General features: G+C 43.1%; 1 protein-coding gene and 1 long non-coding RNA gene across 2 annotated transcripts in view; both read right to left on the reverse strand.

Moving 5' to 3' along the window:
- LOC142872909 (uncharacterized) overlaps positions 1-12,231 on the reverse strand; it is a 51,698-nt gene extending 39,467 nt beyond the window's left edge. The window contains exon 1 of the long non-coding RNA XR_012920999.1: positions 12,094-12,231. This is a non-coding gene — a long non-coding RNA (uncharacterized LOC142872909). The remainder of the gene's footprint in view (positions 1-12,093) is intronic.
- Positions 12,232-15,450: 3,219 nt separating this feature from the next.
- On the reverse strand, positions 15,451-19,969 carry IL6 (interleukin 6). Its single transcript, XM_012773296.3, has 5 exons — positions 19,845-19,969; positions 19,501-19,676; positions 18,320-18,433; positions 17,408-17,554; positions 15,451-16,051 (listed from the first exon to the last, which is right to left on the reverse strand). Exons 1-5 carry the CDS (start codon positions 19,936-19,938, stop codon positions 15,872-15,874), a joined length of 711 nt encoding a protein of 236 aa, XP_012628750.1. The 5' UTR covers positions 19,939-19,969; the 3' UTR covers positions 15,451-15,871.
- Between the last annotated feature and the right edge of the window lie 347 nt (positions 19,970-20,316).

Raw genomic sequence — 20,316 nt, forward strand, 5'->3', positions numbered from 1 at the left:
GAGTGACATTCACTTTCTAAACACTAATTTTGTGTGTTTTCTGTTTCTTATTTCAGTCATTTCTTAATCAATCATGCCAGACGTTTATGTCTACAGGTGCTTTTATAGAACTCCTTCTTGGAATTATCAATTATAGGGTTTTTTCCTTTTTGATTAATTATTGTTATAGAAAAAATATTTTTTCCTATTTTTAAAAATTTACTTTTCTAGTTTATTAAGTTGGATGTTTGTTGTCAGTCTTTCTTTAGAATAAAGGTTTAAGGTAATGAGCATTTCTCTGAGAGTGTACACAAACCTCTGCATTGCCTCACACGGTGGTCATTTCTCAGAATGTTTCCTGCTAGATCTTCGGCAGCACATTGCACAGTTGATCACTTCTTGAAATGTTTTCTTCTCTGGCTTCCCTTCACTGCTGTGTTTGCGTCCTATCACACTTGCTGCTTCACCTCAGTCTCTTTTGCTGGTTCCTTCTTTTGTCCTGTATGTCTTGGTGTTGGAAAGCCCCGGGCTTTGGTCTTCTTTGCTTCTCTATCTCTGTTGGTGACCTCTTCCAGCCTCATGGCTTTACTTACCACTTATGGGGCTTAAAATGCTACATTTATTTCTGTGGTCTGCTCTTCTACACTGAACTCCAGACTTACCTATGAGTTAGCTTCTCAGTATGACCACATAAGATATTTAACAGGCATCTCAAATTTGTCATGCTCTAAATTGAATTCCTGCTATTTCTCTGAAACCTATTTCTTCTGTAGGTTTCCTTCATCCTTTTTTTTTTTTTTTTTTTTTTTTTTGAGACAGAGTCTCACTCTGTTGCCTGGTCTAGAGTGCCATGGCGTCAGCCTAGCTCACAGCAACCTCACACTACTGGGCTCAGGTGATCTTCCTGCCTTAGCCTCCCGAGTAGCTGGGACTACAGGCATGCGCCACCGTGCCCGGCTAATTTTTTCTAGTTTTAGTTGTTTGGCTAATTTCTTTCTATTTATAGTCGAGACGGGGTCTTCGCTCTTGCTCAGGCTGGTCTCGAACTCCTGAGCTCAAGCTGTCCTTCCACCTAGGCCTCCCAAAGTGGTAGGATTATGGGCGTGAGCCACTGCACCTGGCCATGCCATGCTTCCTTCATCCTTTATTCAATAACTTCATCCTTCTAGTTGCTCGTGCCCCATACTTAGAGTCATCCTTGACATGTCTATTTATCCTATATCCATTTGTCAGCAAACACTGATGGCTCTCCTTTAAAAATGTATCAAGAATCCAACCACTTCTCACCTCCTCCACTGCTACTGCTGTGGTCCAAGCCACCATCATCTTCCACGTGTTTTATGAGATTAACCTCCACACCATTCTCCCTGCATCCATCCTTGTCACCCTGCCAACCCCCACAATTCATCCTCCACACAGAAGCGAAAGTAATCCTCTTAAAAGACAAGTCGGATGTCTTTCCTTTGCTCAAAAACCTTCATACTCTTTGACCTGCTACCTCCAAGGGTCAACACTAGCCACGAATGTCTCCTGTGAATTCCTTGCAAGTTGGACAAAAGGCTCCCCTTTCTCCAGGAGGACACAGTCTTGCACCAGGATGAGCGACTTGGCAAGCAGACATGGGCTGGATTTTAGCACCTACTTATACTGTGTGTGAACACCCCATGTAACCATATGTGGTGATCATGCTCCTTCATCTGTTCTCCTCCCCACAACACCTCACCTCCTTCTCTCTCCTGCATCCTCTGCCCAGTCAGTCTGGAATGCCCTTCCCTTAGCTACGCGACTGCTTGCTTCTCTACCCCCTTCAAGTCATTTTGTTGTGACGCCTTTCTTGGCCACTCTATTTAAAACTGCAATTCCTCCCTCCACTCTCTCTCTGCCTTGCTTCACTTTCCTCCATGTCACTTAGCAGCCTCTAAAATTACATATAGTTTACTTATTTGATCTATGTTTGACACTCTTCCCTTGAAGGTAAGCTCAATGAAATTAGGGATTTTTGTTGGGTTTTTCCACTGTTTTATCCTTAGTGCCTAGAACATAGTGCCTGGCACATAGTAGCCACTCACTGTATATGTCTGTTAAATGAATGTATGATTGGCTCTGGCTGCATCCCATAGGTTTTTGTATGTGTTATTAATTTTTAAATAGTTCCTAAAAGGCTTTTCAAATTATAAGGGGTTAAAGATTAGTGAAATAAAACTGAAATAAATAAGTAAAGTGAGAGAACATTGCTTGATAGGTGGCTAGATTGACACAGGCAGAGCTTTAGCTTGATCCAAGGTGTTAAGTGGGTGAAGAAGGCAGCCTTGTTGGATAAACTTGGGTACCTGGGCAGGGATACCCAGTACTGACATTTGCAGATCTAAACAAGGGGGGATCCTGAAGCTCTTGCGTGTACTTGTTTTCACTTATGTGTGTTTAATTTCTGTGTAAGTTTCTGAGCCAGACAAATGAAACTTGGGAGCATCAATGGGGCTCACTGAGAGTGTAGGTGTCTCAGGAATGCGGACTGATGCTCCAGCTCCCAGATGGCATAGCAGGAATGACCCAAGGCTCCCAGATGCAGGTGACATGGAACATCATGGACCAAGTGCCCTTGCTTATGTGGTCTCAAAGTATGATTCCTTGGCCAGCAGCATCAGTCATCTGGGAATATTAGACATTTCTAGCTCATTGTCCAGAACTACTGAATCTGAATCCCAGGTTGGGGCCCAACAATCTGTGTTTTATTGAGCCCTCCAGGGATTTTGATGCATGCTAAAGATTGAGAAATATTGGGTGAAAGCACACATTCTACATATCCTCAGTTGATCTAGGTTATAGGGCACGAAGAGGAAAGCATGAGCTTGCTTAAGTAGCCTATGGTCGAGACAGGCTGAATGTAGGTAGTAGTATAAGCTGGGCTCACTTAGGCATTCTGTCCATTCATCCATCATTGGACACTTGGGTTGCTTTCATGTTTTAGCTATTGTGCATAATGCTGCTGTGAATATGGGTGTACAAATATCTGTTCAAGACTCTGCTTTCATCCTTAAAAAACTAAAAATAGAACTACCATATGACCTAGCAATATCACTTCTGGGATATATTCAAAGGCATTGAAATAAATATTTTGAAGGGATATCTGTACTCATATGTTCATTGCAGGACTGTTCACAATAGCCAAGGTATGGACTCAAATTAAGTGTCCATCAGTGGATGAATGGATAAAAAAAATGTCGCATATATATACAATGGAATACTATTCAGCCTTTAAAAAGAAAAAATTCTGTTATTGGGACATGAATGAATCTAGAGAACATTAAGCTAAGTGAAATTAGCCAAGCATAGAAAGACAAATACTGTATAATCTCACTTATATGTGAAACCTAAGAAAAACTAAATTCATGGAAGTAGAGAGTAGAAGGTTGGTGACCAGAGGCTGGAGAGAGGGGGATGAGGGAATGGGAGTCGCTGATCTAAAAGCACAAACTTTCAGCTAGACAGGAGGAATAAGTTTTGAGATCTATTGCACAGCAGGGTGACTGTATTAAATAATAATGCACTGTATATTTCAAAATAACTAAAAGAGTAAATTTCAAGCATATCGCCACACAAAAAAAAAGGTTAAGTGAGGTGATGGATATGTTAATTAGCTTGATGTAGTAATTCCACATTGTATACATATATGAATTTTGTCCAGAAATTATCCAGCCATTGTTACTATAACGAGAATGGTTTGCATGACATCGTTGTAACCTGGCAACCAAGGCTGGTGGATCGGAATGCGCGTGCGTGAACATTGATGACGTCACTATACTAGTCAGTGGGTTCTCTAGACGGTATTGTGTGAGTGTATGTACTGTATGGCCCTTGCATTCAAAATGACTGACCAAGTAGAGAAACAAAACTGCATCAAATTTTGCAAGAAGCTTGAGCATTGCTCCGTGGAAACTATTAGGATGATTCAGAAGGCTTTCAAGGATGATGCAATGATGCAGCACAAATAAAAACATGGCACAAACGCTTCAAAGACGGTCAAGAATCTTTTGAAAGCGATCCATGTCCTAGAGGGCCTGCAAAAAGCAGAATACCTGAGAATGCTGAAGGTGTACGGGTTAGGCTAAGAGACACTGGAGGAACTCTTGTGTGAGGTCCCAACATGCCTGCTTTGAAGGGGACTGAGACATTATTGTCCTATGTACAATGTTTCTTGTGCCTTGTATCTTCTTCAGTAAATGTCTCTATTTTTCATATTACATGGCTGGATACTTTGCGGACAGGCCTCATATCAAACCTCACATTGTACTCCATAAAGGTAATACAATTATGATTTGCCAAATAAAAGTAATGGTAATTCAAATTAGAAATAAAATTTAGAAATAAAATTGCAACCACCTTCCCACTCCTCCAAGGAAAGATTCCACTTTCAATCATTATTATTATTATTATTATTATTATCAGTAATAAAGCTTTCTTTCTTTCGAATAAATTTTATTGTGTATATTTGAGATTTACAGCATGATGTTGTGGTATACATATAGATAGTAAAGTGGTTACTATAGTGAAGCCAATGAATATATCTATCATCTGACATAGTTACTTTTTTGACAAGAGCAGCTAAAATCTACTTATTTAACAAAAATCCCTAGTGCAATTTTATTAATTATAGTCCTCATGTCATACATTAGATCTCCAGACTTATTTATCCTACATATTTTTGACTGTATCCTCATTTCCTCCCACTACCCCAACCCTGGTAACCACTGTTTCTTTCTCTTTCTCTGTATATTTGACCTCTTTTATTTTTATTTTTTTAGAATCCACATATAAGCGAAATCAAGCAATATTTTTCTTTCTATGTCTGGCTTATTTCACTGAGCATGATGTCCTCCAGATCCATCTACGTTGTGGCAAATGGCAGGATCTCATTCTTTTTTTAAGGCTGGATAATATTCCATTGGTAAAAAACTCACATCCATAATTTTCTTTATCCATTCATCCATTGATGTACACTTAGGCTGATTCCTTCTCTTGGCTATTATGAATAATGTCGCAGTAAACATGGGAGCGTGGATATCTTTATGAGGTGATGACTTCACATCTCCTTTGGCTACATACTCAGAAGAGACATTGCTGGGTCATATGGCAGTTCTGTTTTTAATTTTCTTAGGAATCTTCTTACTGTTTTCCATAATGGCTGCACCACTCTACATTTCCACCAATGTACTAGAGTTCCCTTTTCTCCACACCTTTGCCAACATTTGTTGTCTCTCGTCATTTTGATAATCCTTTGATACAGTCAATTCTTTTGACTGTATCCTGAGAAGTGAAATTGCTGGATCATATGGTAATACTATTTTTAATTTCTTGAGGAACTACTATACTGTAATTCCACTGCGTCTGTACCATTTTACATTCCCGCCAACACTGCACAAGGGTTTCAATCTCTCTATGTTTGCCAACACTTGTTATTTTCTGAGTATTTTTTTTTTTTGACAGTGGCCATCCTAATGGGTGTGAAATGATATCTCCTTGTAGTTTTTGTTTGAATTTCCCTGATGATTAGTGATGTTGAACATCTTTTCAACATCACTGTGCCTACTGGCCTTTTGTATACTTTCTATAGAAAGTTTATTCAAATCCTTTGTCCATTTTTCAATCAGATTTTTTTTGTATTGAGTTTTAAGAGTTCTCTATGTATTCTGCATATTAATCTCTTATCAGATGTATGATTTGAAAACATTTTCTCCCATTCTATGGGTTGCCATTTTACATTTTATTGATAGTGTCTGTTTATGCACAAAATTTTAAATTTTCATGAAGTCCACTTTGTCTATTATTTTGCTGCCTATGCCTTTGGTGTCATATTCAAGAAATCACTGTCTGCTCCATTGCTTCTTGTTCTTTCAGTATTCTTGCTTGTGGTGTAGTTGAAAAGTCTAAAGCCCCGATTCCTAGTTTTTTTGTGTGTGTGACCTGTTTGTTTTTTCCTTTCTGAAGCATACAGAATCTGTTCCCAGAGTTCTGAAATTTCACAAGAATATGCCTTGATGTGGGCAGCCTTTTTATTAGTTGTGTTGTACATTCAGTGGCTCTTTCAATCTGGAAACTGTGTATTTCTATTCTGGAAAACTTTCTTTTCTTGAATTATTTTGTTGATATCTATTCCTCATTTTCTCTTTTCTCTCTTTCTGTAACTCTTGTTAGTTTTGGGTGTTGCATCTCGTAGACTGGTTACCTTTTACATTTTTCGATGTTTAACTTCCTTTTTATTCTTGAAATGTTCTCTTCTTTTTTCTTGCTTTATGTATGCAATGTCTTCTCTTATCTCTCTGAGGATACTAATATATTTTTGGGGTTGTTTGATATTAATATTTTTGAATATAGTTGACCTTGGGTTTGGTGATGATTTTTTAGATAGAACATCAAATGTGCAATCCATGAAAGAAAGCACTGATAAGCTGGATTTCATTAAAATTAAAAATTTCTGCTGTGTGAAAGATAATGTCAAGAGAATGAAAAGACAAGCCACAGATTGGGAGAAAATATTTGCAAAAAGACATATCTGATAAACGAGTGTTATCCAAAATATACAAAGAACTCTTAAAACTCAACAATAAGAAAATAAACAATTAAACAATGATTCAAAAACCTTAACGGATATTTCACCAAAGAAGATATACAGAGGGCAAATAAGCATATGAAAAGGTGTTCCACATTATATGTCATCAAAGAAATGCAAATTAAAACAATAATAAGTTACTACTACACACCTGTTGGAATAGCCAAAATCCAGAACACTGACAGTACCATATGTTGGCAAGGATGTGGAAAAACAGGAACTCTCATTAATTGCCGGCAGGAATACAGAATGGTGCATAGTGCCACTTTGGAGGACAGTTTGGTGATTTCTTGCAAAACTAAACATACCCTTACCATATGACCCAGCAATCATGCTCCTTGGTATTTACCCAAAGGAGTTGAAAACTTATGTCTATACAAAAACCTACCCATGAATGTTTGTATCAGTTTCATTCATAATCACCAAAACTTGAAAGCAACCAAGATGTCCTTCAGTAGTGAATGTATAAATAAAGTGTGATATATCCAGACAAGGCAATATTATTCAGTCTTAAAAAGAAATGAGCTATCAAGCCATGAAAAGATATAAAAGGAACTTAAATGCATATTATTAAGTAAAAGAAGCCAATCTGAAACCATATTGTACAATTTCAATTATATGATATCCTGGGAAGGGCAAAACTATGGAGACAGTAAAAAGATCTGTGGTTGACAAGGGGTGGGGAGAGGAAAGGATAGGCAAATCATGGAACATTTCTAGGGCAGTGAAACTACTCTGTGTATGATATTATAAGAGTGGATATATGTCATTATACATTTGTCCAAACCCTTAGAATTTATAATTCCAAGTGTGAACCCTAATGAAAATTATGGACTTTGGGTAATAATGATGTATCAATGTAGGTTCATTGATTGTAACAAATGTACTGTCTAGTGTGGGATGTATTAATAGATAATAGAGGAGTTTACATGTATATGGGGCAGAGGATATATGGGATATCTCTGTATCTTCTGCTCAATTTTTCTATGAGCCTAAATTTCTCTAAAAAATAAAAGTCTATTTAAAACAAACAAACAAAACCCAATAGCACAGTTAAGTCTCCACACATATTTGTATCAAACATCATTCAGTAGATGATCCTTAGCAGGCTTAAGCTGAGATGTATGTAGGTCCTTGAAAGCATTTGCTTTTAACAGTTTCATATCAAAATGAAAAATCTGATCTTATCCAGGCGTGTCTCTTCATTGATTTATTTATTTTTCTTAATAGAGGGAAATGTTTATCTGTACTCTCAGTTTCCTGAAATGGTTAATGTAGTAGAAAACATACAGGTTCTTGGAGTCGCTAAACCAGGCAATACTTCTGGCAAAGGATTTTTAGCCTTTTCTTAAATTTAAGATTTTACGTATTTTTTTTTTTTTTTTTGAGACAGAGTCTCACTTTGTTGTCCAGGCTAGAGTGAGTGCCGTGGCGTCAGCCTAGCTCACAGCAACCTCAAACTCCTGGGCTTGAGTGATCCTTCTGCCTCAGCCTCCCGAGTAGCTGGGACTACAGGCATGTGCCACCATGCCGGGCTAATTTTTTATATATATATCAGTTGGCCAATTAATTTCTTTCTATTTATAGTAGAGACGGGGTCTCGCTCTTGCTCAGGCTGGTTTTGAACTCCTGGCCTTGAGCAATCCGCCCGCCTCGGCCTCCCAAGAGCTAGGATTACAGGCGTGAGCCACAGCGCACGGCCCGATTTTACGTATTTTTAAGACTTTCTCTTTAATTGTGAGAAACCTTGCCCCTGGTAGCTTCAAAATGACTAGTCAAACATGAAAGGTCAAATATAAACTCACATAATTTCCACGTATGAACCTACACGATTTCCTCATTATACTGATATCATCGAATTGCCAATTGTGTTTGAATTGGCTTTCATTAAAGAAGCATGTGTCATGTCTGAACAGAGACTACACTTCATTCTGTGGGCCATCCCCGCCCTCAGGACTTGTTGCTCTGCAGGTCCCCTGGAGGGCCCTGCAGATGCTGACAATTGTGGCACTGTGCAGTGGCTTGTCCCCCAACCCCCCAATCTCCCTGCAGACCCCCAGAGTGGGGGCGGTGAGCTTCTGGACTGCACTGCAGCTGCGACCGTTTCCCTGTTTCACTGATGCTGCTGTTGCCTTCCCCACCCCCAAATTTCATCCTTATTATTTTCAGGAAATTCTGAGAGAGGGCAGTGACGTAAACTATCCTGCCTCCACCATCTTTAGCCAGAAGCCCCCCTCCCCCCAAGAAGAGTTGTCTTTGAGGAAGCTGAACTCAAAGGTAGCTGGGATTGTACAGGTTTCTCTGGCCCCAGAGAGGCGTCGGTTCTTGGAGACTTGTGAGGAAAAGAAGCTGCGAGGAGCTACAGCCGGAGAGAGGTGGAGGGAGCATTTCCAGAAACAGCAGAGGCTGCGGCTGTTGACCTAATTTAATTGAGTACTCCCTTGATCTCTACCTTCTGAATCATCGAAATCCCCTGGGGACCCGTGAAGAAGCAGATTCCTGGGCACTGTTCTTCGGAACCCACTCTGGGAAACGCTGGCTGGGAAAGAAGGGAAGGAAAGCTAGTATTTGACCGTGATGTGGCATTTCACATACAGAGTGAAGGTGCAAACTCATAGCACCGTTTCTGGACCTGTTGTACTGCGCAGAGATGTAAAAATTCCTGCAGCCACCCTATCTGCAGTGGCCCAACCAGTATGTCATTAAGCTGAACTCACACCTTTAAGCACATAAATGAATCATGTGTTTGGCCCTTGACAGTTATTACTGCTTTTTTTTTTTCTAAATAGAATAATTGACTCTTTCCATGAAACTCTCAATTTTAATTTTTCCTTTGTGGCTCTTGTTCAAAGGGTAGAGACTTCTAAAACCTGAATCGTCCGTTCCATACAGAACTCCCAATTATAGCTCTTATTCTTTATGACATTTCATAGTTGATTATTACTGCCTGGAAGAGAGCCTCATTAACATTTTAAATGTTTGCGGATGTGCTAAAGAAAAGTTTAATTAATTCATTTCTCAATATTAATATATACTTACTCTACCAACTCTATTGGAAAACCAAGGTCTCTTATTTGAATATTTCTGGTCACTTTCCAACCTTTCTTTGTTAGTTATTATTTCTGTAGTAGGCACAAATCTTAGGCTTTCAACGTAGGTATGTAAGATATGTATATATTTTTAAAATAGAATATAATTTTTATATCAAGCCTCTATTTCATAGAAGTTTAACCTCAGCCAAATCAGAGTTTCCTCTGTCAATTCAGGCTCTTGCTGTCCCTGTGGCCCTCACACCTTTAGGACTGAAAGCTGGTCCTGAGACTGCTAAGACTTCCCGGGGGTGGGGAGGCGGGTAGGGATGGGGGTGGGAACAAGCCACCTGTCCTCAGTGGTTGTCATCTAAATTGGGCTTCCATTCATCAGACACGGCACAGCTATCTGTCGTGTCTGCCTTGTCCCATCCTAAGGCCTCTCCAGGCTGTTACTTGGATCCTTCAAAGGCACACAAAACATTTCGATGCTATTCTCAGAGATATTTATCAACAAGTAACTCTTGTTCTTCCCTCTATGACTCCCTATCTTCCATAGCCAAGAAAATCTGTATTTCCTTTAGGATAGGAAAAATTGAATTTTATATAATTATGCACTCTGTCCAATCTGCTCGATGACATATACTTTTTGCCATATACTCAAAAGATCATGTTGTTACAACTGAAAAAAAAAATCTGCTTTTCTGCAGAAGCACCCCTCCCTGGAGGGAGCAGGTACCTTAAAGTTTAGTTTGAATGGGGAGAGGATCATGGGCAAAAAGGAAGGACTAGAAGTGAAAAAAAGAACATATAAGAATATTACCTACAAAAAAGGACACTGGAACTTGGAATGTATGATTAGCATCTATTGTGTACTCTGGGTTCTTAATTTTAGTCTGGTGTTCTGTTTTTACTTTCTGAATATTATTTGCATATGTCCTACAGGGAAAAGGAAAGCTGGTGGCAGTGAGAGATGGCTCACTGGCACGGACTCTGTGTGATGAAGATGTGGCCTTGTAAATCTGATTTGGGGTTAAGAATTGGTAGTACCTGATTTAGGACACATTGTCTTAAAAGGAAGCACGTATTCTTCTTCCAGGTAGATGGAATACTCATACTTTTCCCTATTCCTCCCACTAGGTACAACTATAACTCTGGACATAATAGATCAAACAAACCTAAGAAGACTCTGGAAAGCGAAGAGCAGAGGCAGACCAGCTAGAGACCTCAGGACCCGAGGAATGACTTGGTGGTGAGTTCCCTGGCTTTGATTTTTGCCTCATGTATTCAGACTCGATACTGGAGGAGAAAGTATCCAGATCGTTTCTGGAGAATCGAGAAACACCAATGGCCACAAACAGAAAAAGTCCCAAGAAAAGCCTGATCTCTTTAGGACTAGGGTAGGGACAGCCTGGCAAAACAGAAAGCTTTCAGATAATAACCACCAGACTCTAGCCAAATATCACAGAAAAAACTATGGTCCCGCTACTTCCCGTTCCAGCTGAGGCCGGTGAGGAGCCTCGACTTACACCCTTGTGAGGCGTAAGGAGGCACCCCAACACCCCACTGGGGTGATGTCACAGAAGGCTGAGTGGGGAGCTGGGACTTCTATCCCAGCCGGGTGGTAATGAATCCCCTCCTTGTGTGTCCCCTTGCTGCTATAGCGACCATGTGGAAAGCCTGGACATCCACTCCCCACTGTCCTTAAGGAGGTGGCCCTTCCCCTCCCTAGTAGGATGTCAGTGGAGTCCACATGGGGAGCAGGCACCCCTCTCCAGCGAGGGTAGTGTCCATGGAGTCCCAGTAGGGAGCCCGAAGTCCCATCCCTGCCTGGTAGTGACTAGAGGCCCCTCCCACCTGGGTGCTGACCCAGGACAAATGGAGAATCTAGATTTGCTTCCCCACCTGAAGACTAAAGACAAAATTTTTTGACTACCCAGGGAGCAGGGAGCACTTCTCTCCAGCCAGGTGGTGTCTATCCATGGAGGCCCAGTAGGAAGCCTGAACTCCCATCCCTCCTGGAAGTAACTGGAGGTCCCTCCCACCTGGGTGTTGAACAAGGACAGATGCAGGATCTAGATTTTCTTCCCCACATGAAGACTAAAGACAAAGAAAGGCTGTAATCCTAGTTCTCTGGGAGACCAGGGTAGGTGGATCGTTTGAGCTCAGGAGTTCGAAACCAACCTGAGCAAGAGCGAGACCCCGCCTCTACTATAAATAGAAAGAAATTAATTGGCCAACTGATATATATAGAAAAAATTAGCAGGGAATGGTGGCACATGCCTGTAGTCCTAGCTACTCGGGAGGCTGAGGCAGAAGGATCACTTGAGTCCAGGAGTTTGAGGTTGCTGTTAGCTAGGCTGATGCCACGGCACTCTAGCCTGGGCAACAGAGTGAGACTCTGTCTCAAAAAAAAAAAAAAAGAAAAACAAAAACAAAAAAACAAAAACAAAAAACCCCAGGAGTTTATTCTCTTACAGTTCTGGAGGCTGGAGGTCTGAAGTCAAGGTGTCAGCAAAGCCATGTTCCCTCTGAAACCTGTAGGGGAGGGTCCTTCCTTGCCTCTTCTTACCTCTGGTGGTTGTCAGCAGTCTTTGGTATTCCTTGGCTGATAGATGCATCTCTCCAATATCTGTCTTCCTTTGAACTTGTTCCTGTGTGTCCACCCTGATGACCTCATCTTATCTTGATTACATCTGCAAAGATTCAATTTCCACATAAGGTCACAGTCACTGAGGATTAGGATGAGGTTACTCCACCATCCTCTTCCAGCTCCTTTCCCATTTGTTCTCCACACTGCAGCTTGAGTGATCTTATTCAAATGTATATCTCCCATGCCATTCTGCTACTTACAATCTGTCAGTGTCTTCTCACCACATGGGGGATAAATTCGAAAATTTTGAATATGGCTTCTGATACTGTTGATGATCTGATCCCAGCCTTCCTCTCTACCCCATTTCAACTACCCTCCTTCTCTCTCTTTATAAATTGGAAATAATGTAGTTTTCAATGTCTTTTTTTTTTTTTTTTGAGACAGAGTCTCACTCTGTTGCCCAGGCTAGAGTGCCGTGGCATCAGCCTAGCTCACAGCAACCTCAAACTCCTGGGTTCAGGTGCTCCTCCTGCCTCAGCCTCCAGAGTAGCTGGGACTACAGGCATGCGCCACCATGCCGGGCTAATTTTTGGTATATATTTTTAGTTGGCCAATTAATTTTTTTCTATTTATAGTAGAGACGGCGTCACACTCTTGCTCAGACTGGTTTTGAACTCTTGACCTTGAGCTATCCTCCCACCTCGGCCTATCAGAGTGCTAGGATTACAGGTGTGAGCCACCGTGCCTGGCCAGTTTTCAATGTCTTAACCATACTTTTTGTTGATTCAGACCTTTGCACATTCCGTTCCCTCTGTCTGGAATGCTCTTCCTGCTCATCTTGGCCTGGCTAACTCTTACACATCTTTCTTATCTCAGCCAAAACCTCTTTCTTCCTCAAGGAAGCCTCCATGGCTGCCCTCCCCAGGCTTACTTAGGTACCCCTGCTATTAGTGACCCCAGTATGGCTTCTCAGTCCTCCCCATATTTGTTTTCTGCAAACCTCATCATACTCACATTCTTTGTTCAATGTCTGTTTTCCCTGCCACAGTGTACACTGCATGAGGGCTGGGCTCATGTCTGTCTGTTCACTTCTTCATCACAAGCATTCCCTGACTTATAAACGGTGCCCAACACATTTTTGTTTGAGGAATGGAAGACTTGGTCAACTGCTATTTCTGTTTATCCTTTGATTTGACCCTAATTTTGGGAAGCTCACTTGTGATGCATGGTTTCTAGAAATCAGAGTGTGTGGCTCTTTTCTTGCTTAGCTCCTCTCAGTTCTGGGCCTCTGTGGATTTTCCCTTGCCCAGCAGAACTCCTCCCTTGGAGGAAGAAGTCTCTGGTGGTTAGGGTGGGAGAAAAGCTTTGTTAGAAGACAGAACTTTCATATTGCCGGGGTTGGAAAGGGGAAATCTGTGCCAAATTCCCAGTGCTGTGTTGAGATGACCTAGAGGGGCCATGTTAAGTTGTCCAGATTGCTTCTCACCTCCATTCTCGATGGGCTAGTTGAGAGGGCAGATGAAGATCATTGCCAGAGGGAAAGGAAGTAGAGGCATTAATGTCCTGACTATTTATTGCCTTCTCTAGAAGTTTTTAGAATCTAGTTTCTTTCTAATTCTTGCTATTTTTCCTTAAGATGAAGCTACCTAAGTGCACAGAATTAGCAATTTCCCCTAACACTATATACCCCTAAGAATTGCGGTGTCTTCTTTTTTTTAATTTTAATTAATTAATTTATTTTTTATTTTTATATTGAATAGGGTAGTCAGGGAAGGTGAACCGTGAACAAAGACTTGGAGGAGGTGAGGAGGGAGCCAGGAAGCTACCTGGGAGAACAGGGTTCCAGGCAGAGAGAATGGCAAAAGCAATGGCTTTGAGGCAAGGGCATGGCTGGCATGCTTGAGGAACAGCTAGGAGGTCAGCCCGGCGCCAGAAAGGCGAGTAATTGGAGCTGGAGTTAGGGAGGTAAGAGGGAAGGGACCAGATCATTTGGGGCCTTGCAAGCCACTATGGGGTTTTCGATTTTTACCCCAAGTGAACTGGGGGCCACTGGAGCGTTCTGAGCAGAGGAGGTTCCCGCTCTGACTCTTGTTCACAGGGTTGCTCTGGCTGCGGAGAGGACAGTGGGGAGAGGGGAGACCTGCTGGGAGGCTGTCGGGTTGGGGGGAAGGTGCCAGCGGGCGAGGTGGGACCCCAGCGAAGCAGTCCACTCCACCTTCTTTCCGCTCCTCAGAAAGGAGGCTCAGCCGAGGGTGGTGGCAGTGGAGATGGTGGGCATCAGATTTGGAAGGGAGAACCCACAGCAGTTGCCAAAGCTTGGATGTAGGGTTTGAGAGAAAGAGAAAGGTCCAGAATGACTCCAAAGTTTTGGGCCTGAGCAGCTGGGAGGCCGGCTGGTCTTTACCTGAGCTGGGGAGGACTGCCAGGGGGTGAGGAGAGTGGAAGCCGGCGAGGTGGGGAAGACCTCGAGCTCCTTGGGACAAATTAAAGTTAAGATGCATATTAGGCATCCAAAATGTCCGGGAATGGTGGCCCAGGAGAACCCAGCTGGACCCTCCCCAGTCGCTGGCCCCACCTTGGTGTCTTCTTATATTTGATCATCTATGTATACTTTATTCATTCAACGAATGTTTATTGGGGGCTCCTTTGTTCGGGTTCTGGGCCATGAGTCTAAGATGCAAAGACGAACACACTAGTGTCTGCTTTCTTAAGGAACCCACACATTGGCTGGAAAGAAAAATCCATCAATTTTATTTAAGGCGTGATATAATGTGGTAGGTGCTGTGACAGGTAGATATGTACAATGTTTGAGGAACTCAAAGGAGGGAGCCAGACCTTCTGGTTACTATTTGGAAGCTTGAAAATCGCTGGTGTCTTATAATCAAAGTGGTTGTATGATCCCAAAGTCTTTGATTGCATCTTTAAACATATTCCCTATTTTAACATGTTTTGGGGTTGTCAGCATCTCTCTCAGTTCCCTGGGAGGCAGTGGGACCTGAAGGTTAAGAGTAGGGGGTCTGGAGGCAGGTAGATCTTACTGCCCCACATCTAGAAAGGAGCTTGTGAGTGCTGTGATTAAAGGACATGATGGATGTCACACACTTAGCGTGGTGCCCGGCGTGTGGTGGGCGCTCCATCATGGCTTTCTCCAGGTGACTGAGTATAGCTTTTTGGGGGTGGTGGTGGTGGCGATGACAAGAAACTTGTTTACAGTAAGCTTCACACAATTCACAAAGTCTTAATTGCTGATTCAAAAACTATGATTTAATGGTATCAAAATCATTCAAACATCATTATATAAATACAATATAAATATCTCTTTTAAAAATATGTATAAGTTAGCAATTTATCTGAGGTAAGCCTATGCATTCTAAGAGATGATCTGGCTCTGAAACAGAGGATATTCAAACTGCATAGCCACTTTATATTATCTCAGAACGAATACATAAAACACTTCAAGTGGCACTTCATAAAAATATAAATATCACTTAGATAAATTAACTTGACTTCACATATTTAAATATCAATAAATTAAAAATAATTAAAATAGTGTCCTAACACTTAGACTTTAGGTTCTTCACAGAGAACAACCTAAGTGATGTGCACAGTGGAAGTGGTTTGGGGCCAGGGGAAGGAATGCCCGTGAACTACAACAATCTTAGTTTAGTTGTCCGCCCTGTGGCTGCGAATAGCCCTCAAGCTGAACTGCAGGTATTCCTTAAGGCTGCGCAGGATGATGTTAATCGCAGTGTGCTGCACCCACTCATCCTGGGACTCCAGATCCTCTATCAGTTTGGCGTTTGCCGTTGGGCTAGGGGTGGTGACCGCCTCCGCATTCTTTATCTGAAGGGAAAAGAAAACAAAAAGGATCCTTTAAACACTGAACAAATCCTCTGCGGTGGAAGGATGCTCTGGACTGTGGGAAGGTGTTCGTTCAAAATTCCGGGTGCATGAGACCAATTGAGGCTGCCTGCCCTGGCTTGCCCAGGTCGGGGGAGGTGCTTTCTGCTCCAAATCCCACCCTGAGTAGGACCCCTTCATAGCAACCGAATTCTAATCATTCCTTTGCTGCTCTGCCTCCCATTAGACCGCAAGCATCCTGAGGGCAACACCACTATCTTATCCATCTTCTATTCTGTTATCTGAAACAGTGCCTGGCACACAGTTGGAATTTAATAGATGAAGGAGGCACCCATGCTTAAAGGCATTTGAATGGGTTCTTCAGTGGCCTCTAAATGTAATGCTTTCCTCCGGTTTCTCTCTCACCATCCATGCGACATCTGTTGACAGTCCACTGCTCTGGCGGTGTGAACAGAACTGGGGAGCACCTTTCCACAGACCCACCCAAATAGGGATAAGCAACCGTGCAAGGCCTTGCACCTCCGTCTGCATCCCAGAGTGCCGCGGCATGGCCAGGGATATAGGCTTATTAGAAATGCAGATCTCTGGGCGATGGACATGCTTGAAGTTCTTACTCGAGGGGGGAGAGGGGGACATGGGCAATATAAGTAACCTTAACACTTGTACCCCCATAATATGCTAAAATTAAAAAAAAATGCAGATCTAAGGCCCACCTCAGACCTGCCCAATCAGATTCTGCATCACAAGATCCCCAGGGCATTCCTGTGCCCATTAAAGTATGAGAAACCCGATGTGGCAGGATCAGCACCAGGGTTTCATTCCAGGGCCCTTCTCTTGCTACTCTGCTTGGCTTTCCCACTCACGGAGCCCCCACAGGGTCAGCCATTTGAATAGCTAGCTGCTGGTGGCCCAGCCTTTAGCCTTTGGCCACTTCTCTGAATTAACTATCTGGTAAAATGTAGGGAAAAAGAGTTGAAACAACCATAATGAAAAGAATGCCACTTGACACTAATTAAAATGTTAAAATTATTTTTGTGCTCTCTGCTCTTTGTTATTGTGGATCACTGGGTGGGCTTGGATGTGCTTCCTTCTGCCTCTACAAATCTTTTCTTCTTATCTCTTAAACTGTTAGAAATTGACGTTAAAATCCACCTCCTTGAATACAATTTTAGATACAGTTATCAGTGTCCTTTTGCAGAAGAGAGCCAAAAACAAAAACAAAAGTTTAAACTGTAGGGGACTATTCTTCAGAGCCTTCCATTACACATAGCCTTGCAGGCTGCTTCCTTTGTGCCTGTCTTCCCCATGCCAAGTGGGGGAATGAGGGGAAATACTCACCTTTTCCTTCAGGATATCGATCAGATATTTGACGCCCATATCCAAAGCTCTGGCACTGTTCAAATCACCCTCAAACTTGTCCTCAATGTACTCTATGTATACATGATACGCTGCAAGTCCAGAGGTGATAGTTTCCAGGCAACTGTCCTAAGGGAAAAGATGGTGGGAAAAATTAGTTATCACGAGGAAATAGAAGCAATTTTAATCCTAAGTGAAGGACGGGGGGGGGGGTGTCAATTTTAAACGTTAAAATTGCTATCATTCAGCATCTTCTCCCTTTGCCAGAGAACTTCAAGTACCTCCTAGGCATCACGTTTTGGGACATCAGGAAGCATATTTACAATGGTAAATATCTGGACAATTAAAGGCACCACTTAATTAATCTGACCCAAAGCCCAACAGGTGCTCGAATGTGGCAGTTAGGGATCTTGCCTGGATCCTCCCTCTGCGGCTCCTCCTGCACGCCTGCCCTTGTCAGTGTTGGGCTGAAACCTCCTTTTAAGGAATGATCAGGTCAGGGCAGGTTATCTCACTGAGTGGAAGGAGAAGGGTGTGGAGAATTAACTGAGCAAGGAAGGGGGGCCTGGATCCTGCCGGGAGAAGCCAGAGAAGAGAAAGGCGCCCCCAGACTACCTTACTCAGGACGAACTAGCTAAACCTGCTGGAGTCTCTAACATTTAGCCGCTGTGAAAATCCCAGCACAGAGGGACCATCCCAGGCCAAGCCTGCCCCAAGATAAACTGCCTTCGCAAAAGCTTTAGTTGGCATTATCCTCATGAAATTACATAATGTTCTTTAACATCTATCCCCTTCTTTGTTGACTGCCTGGATCTATGTGTATAAAGGTCCTGTAACGCAAGGGGGAGAATTTTACCTACATGACAGCTAAAAGTGAAAGCACCGAGTCCATACCTCACTGAATCCAGACTGGAAGCATCCATCTTGTTCTGTTATCTGTGGAAGCTTCAGGTTGTTTTCTGTCAGTGCCTCCTTGGCATCTCCACACTTGGAACTGTCGCCACACAGCTGGGAAAGAATACCAAAATTGTTATCATGTAAGTGCTCCTAAAACAAACACCACTAGAGGGCCAATTCCTGTTCTGCCACGGCCAGGAAAGTCTCTAAGAAAACTGAAGTCAAAACCCAGTGGCATCCTGGCAAGCAAAGTCCAGCGAATTGGGGCACACTTCGGTCCAAGTCCAGGCTGGTTGTGACTTCAGGTGTGTTACTCATCTCTCAGTTTCCTTATCTCCACATTGGGGATCACTAGAGTTTGCAAGTTTGTTACGAGGATTAGACATACTATTCAAAGTGGCTTGCACATCGTGGGTTCTTAATAAAGGACAGCAATTTTGATGATGATTGGGTGAATATAATTCAAGCCACTGAATGCTCCAGCTGGAAGGACCTGAGATCATCTAGTTCCAACCGCACAATTTTACAGATGGATCCAGAGGTGGTAGGTAGGGAATTTGCCCAAGATGACAACACTTGGTTTGGTAGAACCAGAACTAGAATCCCGGCTCCCAATCCCCTCTCCTGGGTTCTTTTCTTTCTACCAAACAGAGCCAAAGTATCTTGCATTTAAAGTTGGGAGATGCTTTAACCTACGTATGATTTTGCCACTTTGGTGGCCTCTAAAATATACGCCTTAGATGGAATGACTTTGGGAGTCCTAACCACTGAGCATATGTCACCAGAAAGTATTGCAACTTCTCTGAGAAGCTGCACGTTCCTTTCAGGTGGCACTTTTCTAATCCTCCTAAAGTCCAAGGAATAAAAGGAAGGTTCACAGACCTTATTTTTGGGGTAGGGAAAAGGGAGCTCATGCCAAATGTGGAGCTGACAATGGGCCAGGGAGCATGGATTCCAGCCCCATTCTCTATTTTCCAGAAAGGAAAGGAAACTCCTGAGACCAGAAAGTAGAGGAGTTGTACAGAAGACATCTAGTCTGTCCCTTTGGCCTCAAGTCTAAAGTGCCCCGGCACCCAGCAAAGCCCTCCCAGTGCAGCCGGCCCTGTCCACACGCAGGGCCAAGGAGAACACATGCCCACACCGGGCCCCTTCTTGTCCCTGTCGCAGAGGCTACCCACCTGCTCTGTCAGTTGGTCGATCTTTGACATGAGGTGCTTCATGAGTCCTTCTGTTTGCTCTGGAGTGGTGAGTGATGGCTTGTCTGGGGTAGCATCATCTTTGGCTGCTTCTTCCAGAGGTTCTGGGGTGGGGAATGCAGTAGCCACGACCAGGAGCAGCCCCAGAGAGAAGGCGCCTGTGCGGGAGGGAGGGGAGAGCCCAGTGAGCGGACCGCACAGCTGGGAGCTCGGTCTGCTGGCCGGGCGCCAGCCCTGGCCGGGCCACTCACCCCTCCCTCCCTCGCTCGCACAGGCGCCGCCGCCGCCTCCAGCGCCTGCAGGGTTAGGGATTTCCTTCAACTTACGTGCGGAGAGGGATTTCATAGCTGGGTTCTTGGAGGGCAGATGGAGCTCTCTTTCGTTCCTGGATGGCTCAAGGGTGGAATGAGCCTCAGACATCTCCAGTCATATTTATTGGGGCTTGAGACTCTAATTTTGAGACTCATGGGAAAATCCCACATTTGATAAAACTTTGTTGGAGGGTAGGGGGGTGGGGCCAGAGCGGGTGGGGCTGATTGGAAACCTTATTAAGATTGTGCAATGTGACGTCCTTTAGCATCACAAGGAATCGTAACTGGGGAAAAAAGCGCGGCTTAGGTCATCACGGGGCCTATCTCTAAGTAGTAGTATCACTCTTCCTTTACTTTCTTTTTTTTTTCTCTCTCTCTCTTTTAAGTGACTCAGCACTTTGGCATGCCTTGACAAAGAAAGTAAAGCTGAAGTCTTGCATGAAGTTTGACGAGGTGGGGGAAAAAAGGAAGCTAAAGTTGTGTTTTA

This window comes from Microcebus murinus, chromosome 9, assembly GCF_040939455.1.
Source record: "Microcebus murinus isolate Inina chromosome 9, M.murinus_Inina_mat1.0, whole genome shotgun sequence".
NCBI classification, from domain to species: domain Eukaryota; kingdom Metazoa; phylum Chordata; class Mammalia; order Primates; family Cheirogaleidae; genus Microcebus; species Microcebus murinus.

Coding starts and splice junctions, on each gene's coding strand:
- IL6 (XM_012773296.3), bottom strand. CDS start 19,938: ATGTCTGAGGCTCATTCCACCCTTGAGCCATCCAGGAACGAAAGAGAG. Junction 18,434..19,500: donor TCGACCAACTGACAGAGCAG/GTGGGTAGCCTC, acceptor ATTCTTTCCCAG/CTGTGTGGCGACAGTTCCAA. Junction 16,052..17,407: donor TCGATATCCTGAAGGAAAAG/GTGAGTATTTCC, acceptor TTTTCCCTTCAG/ATAAAGAATGCGGAGGCGGT.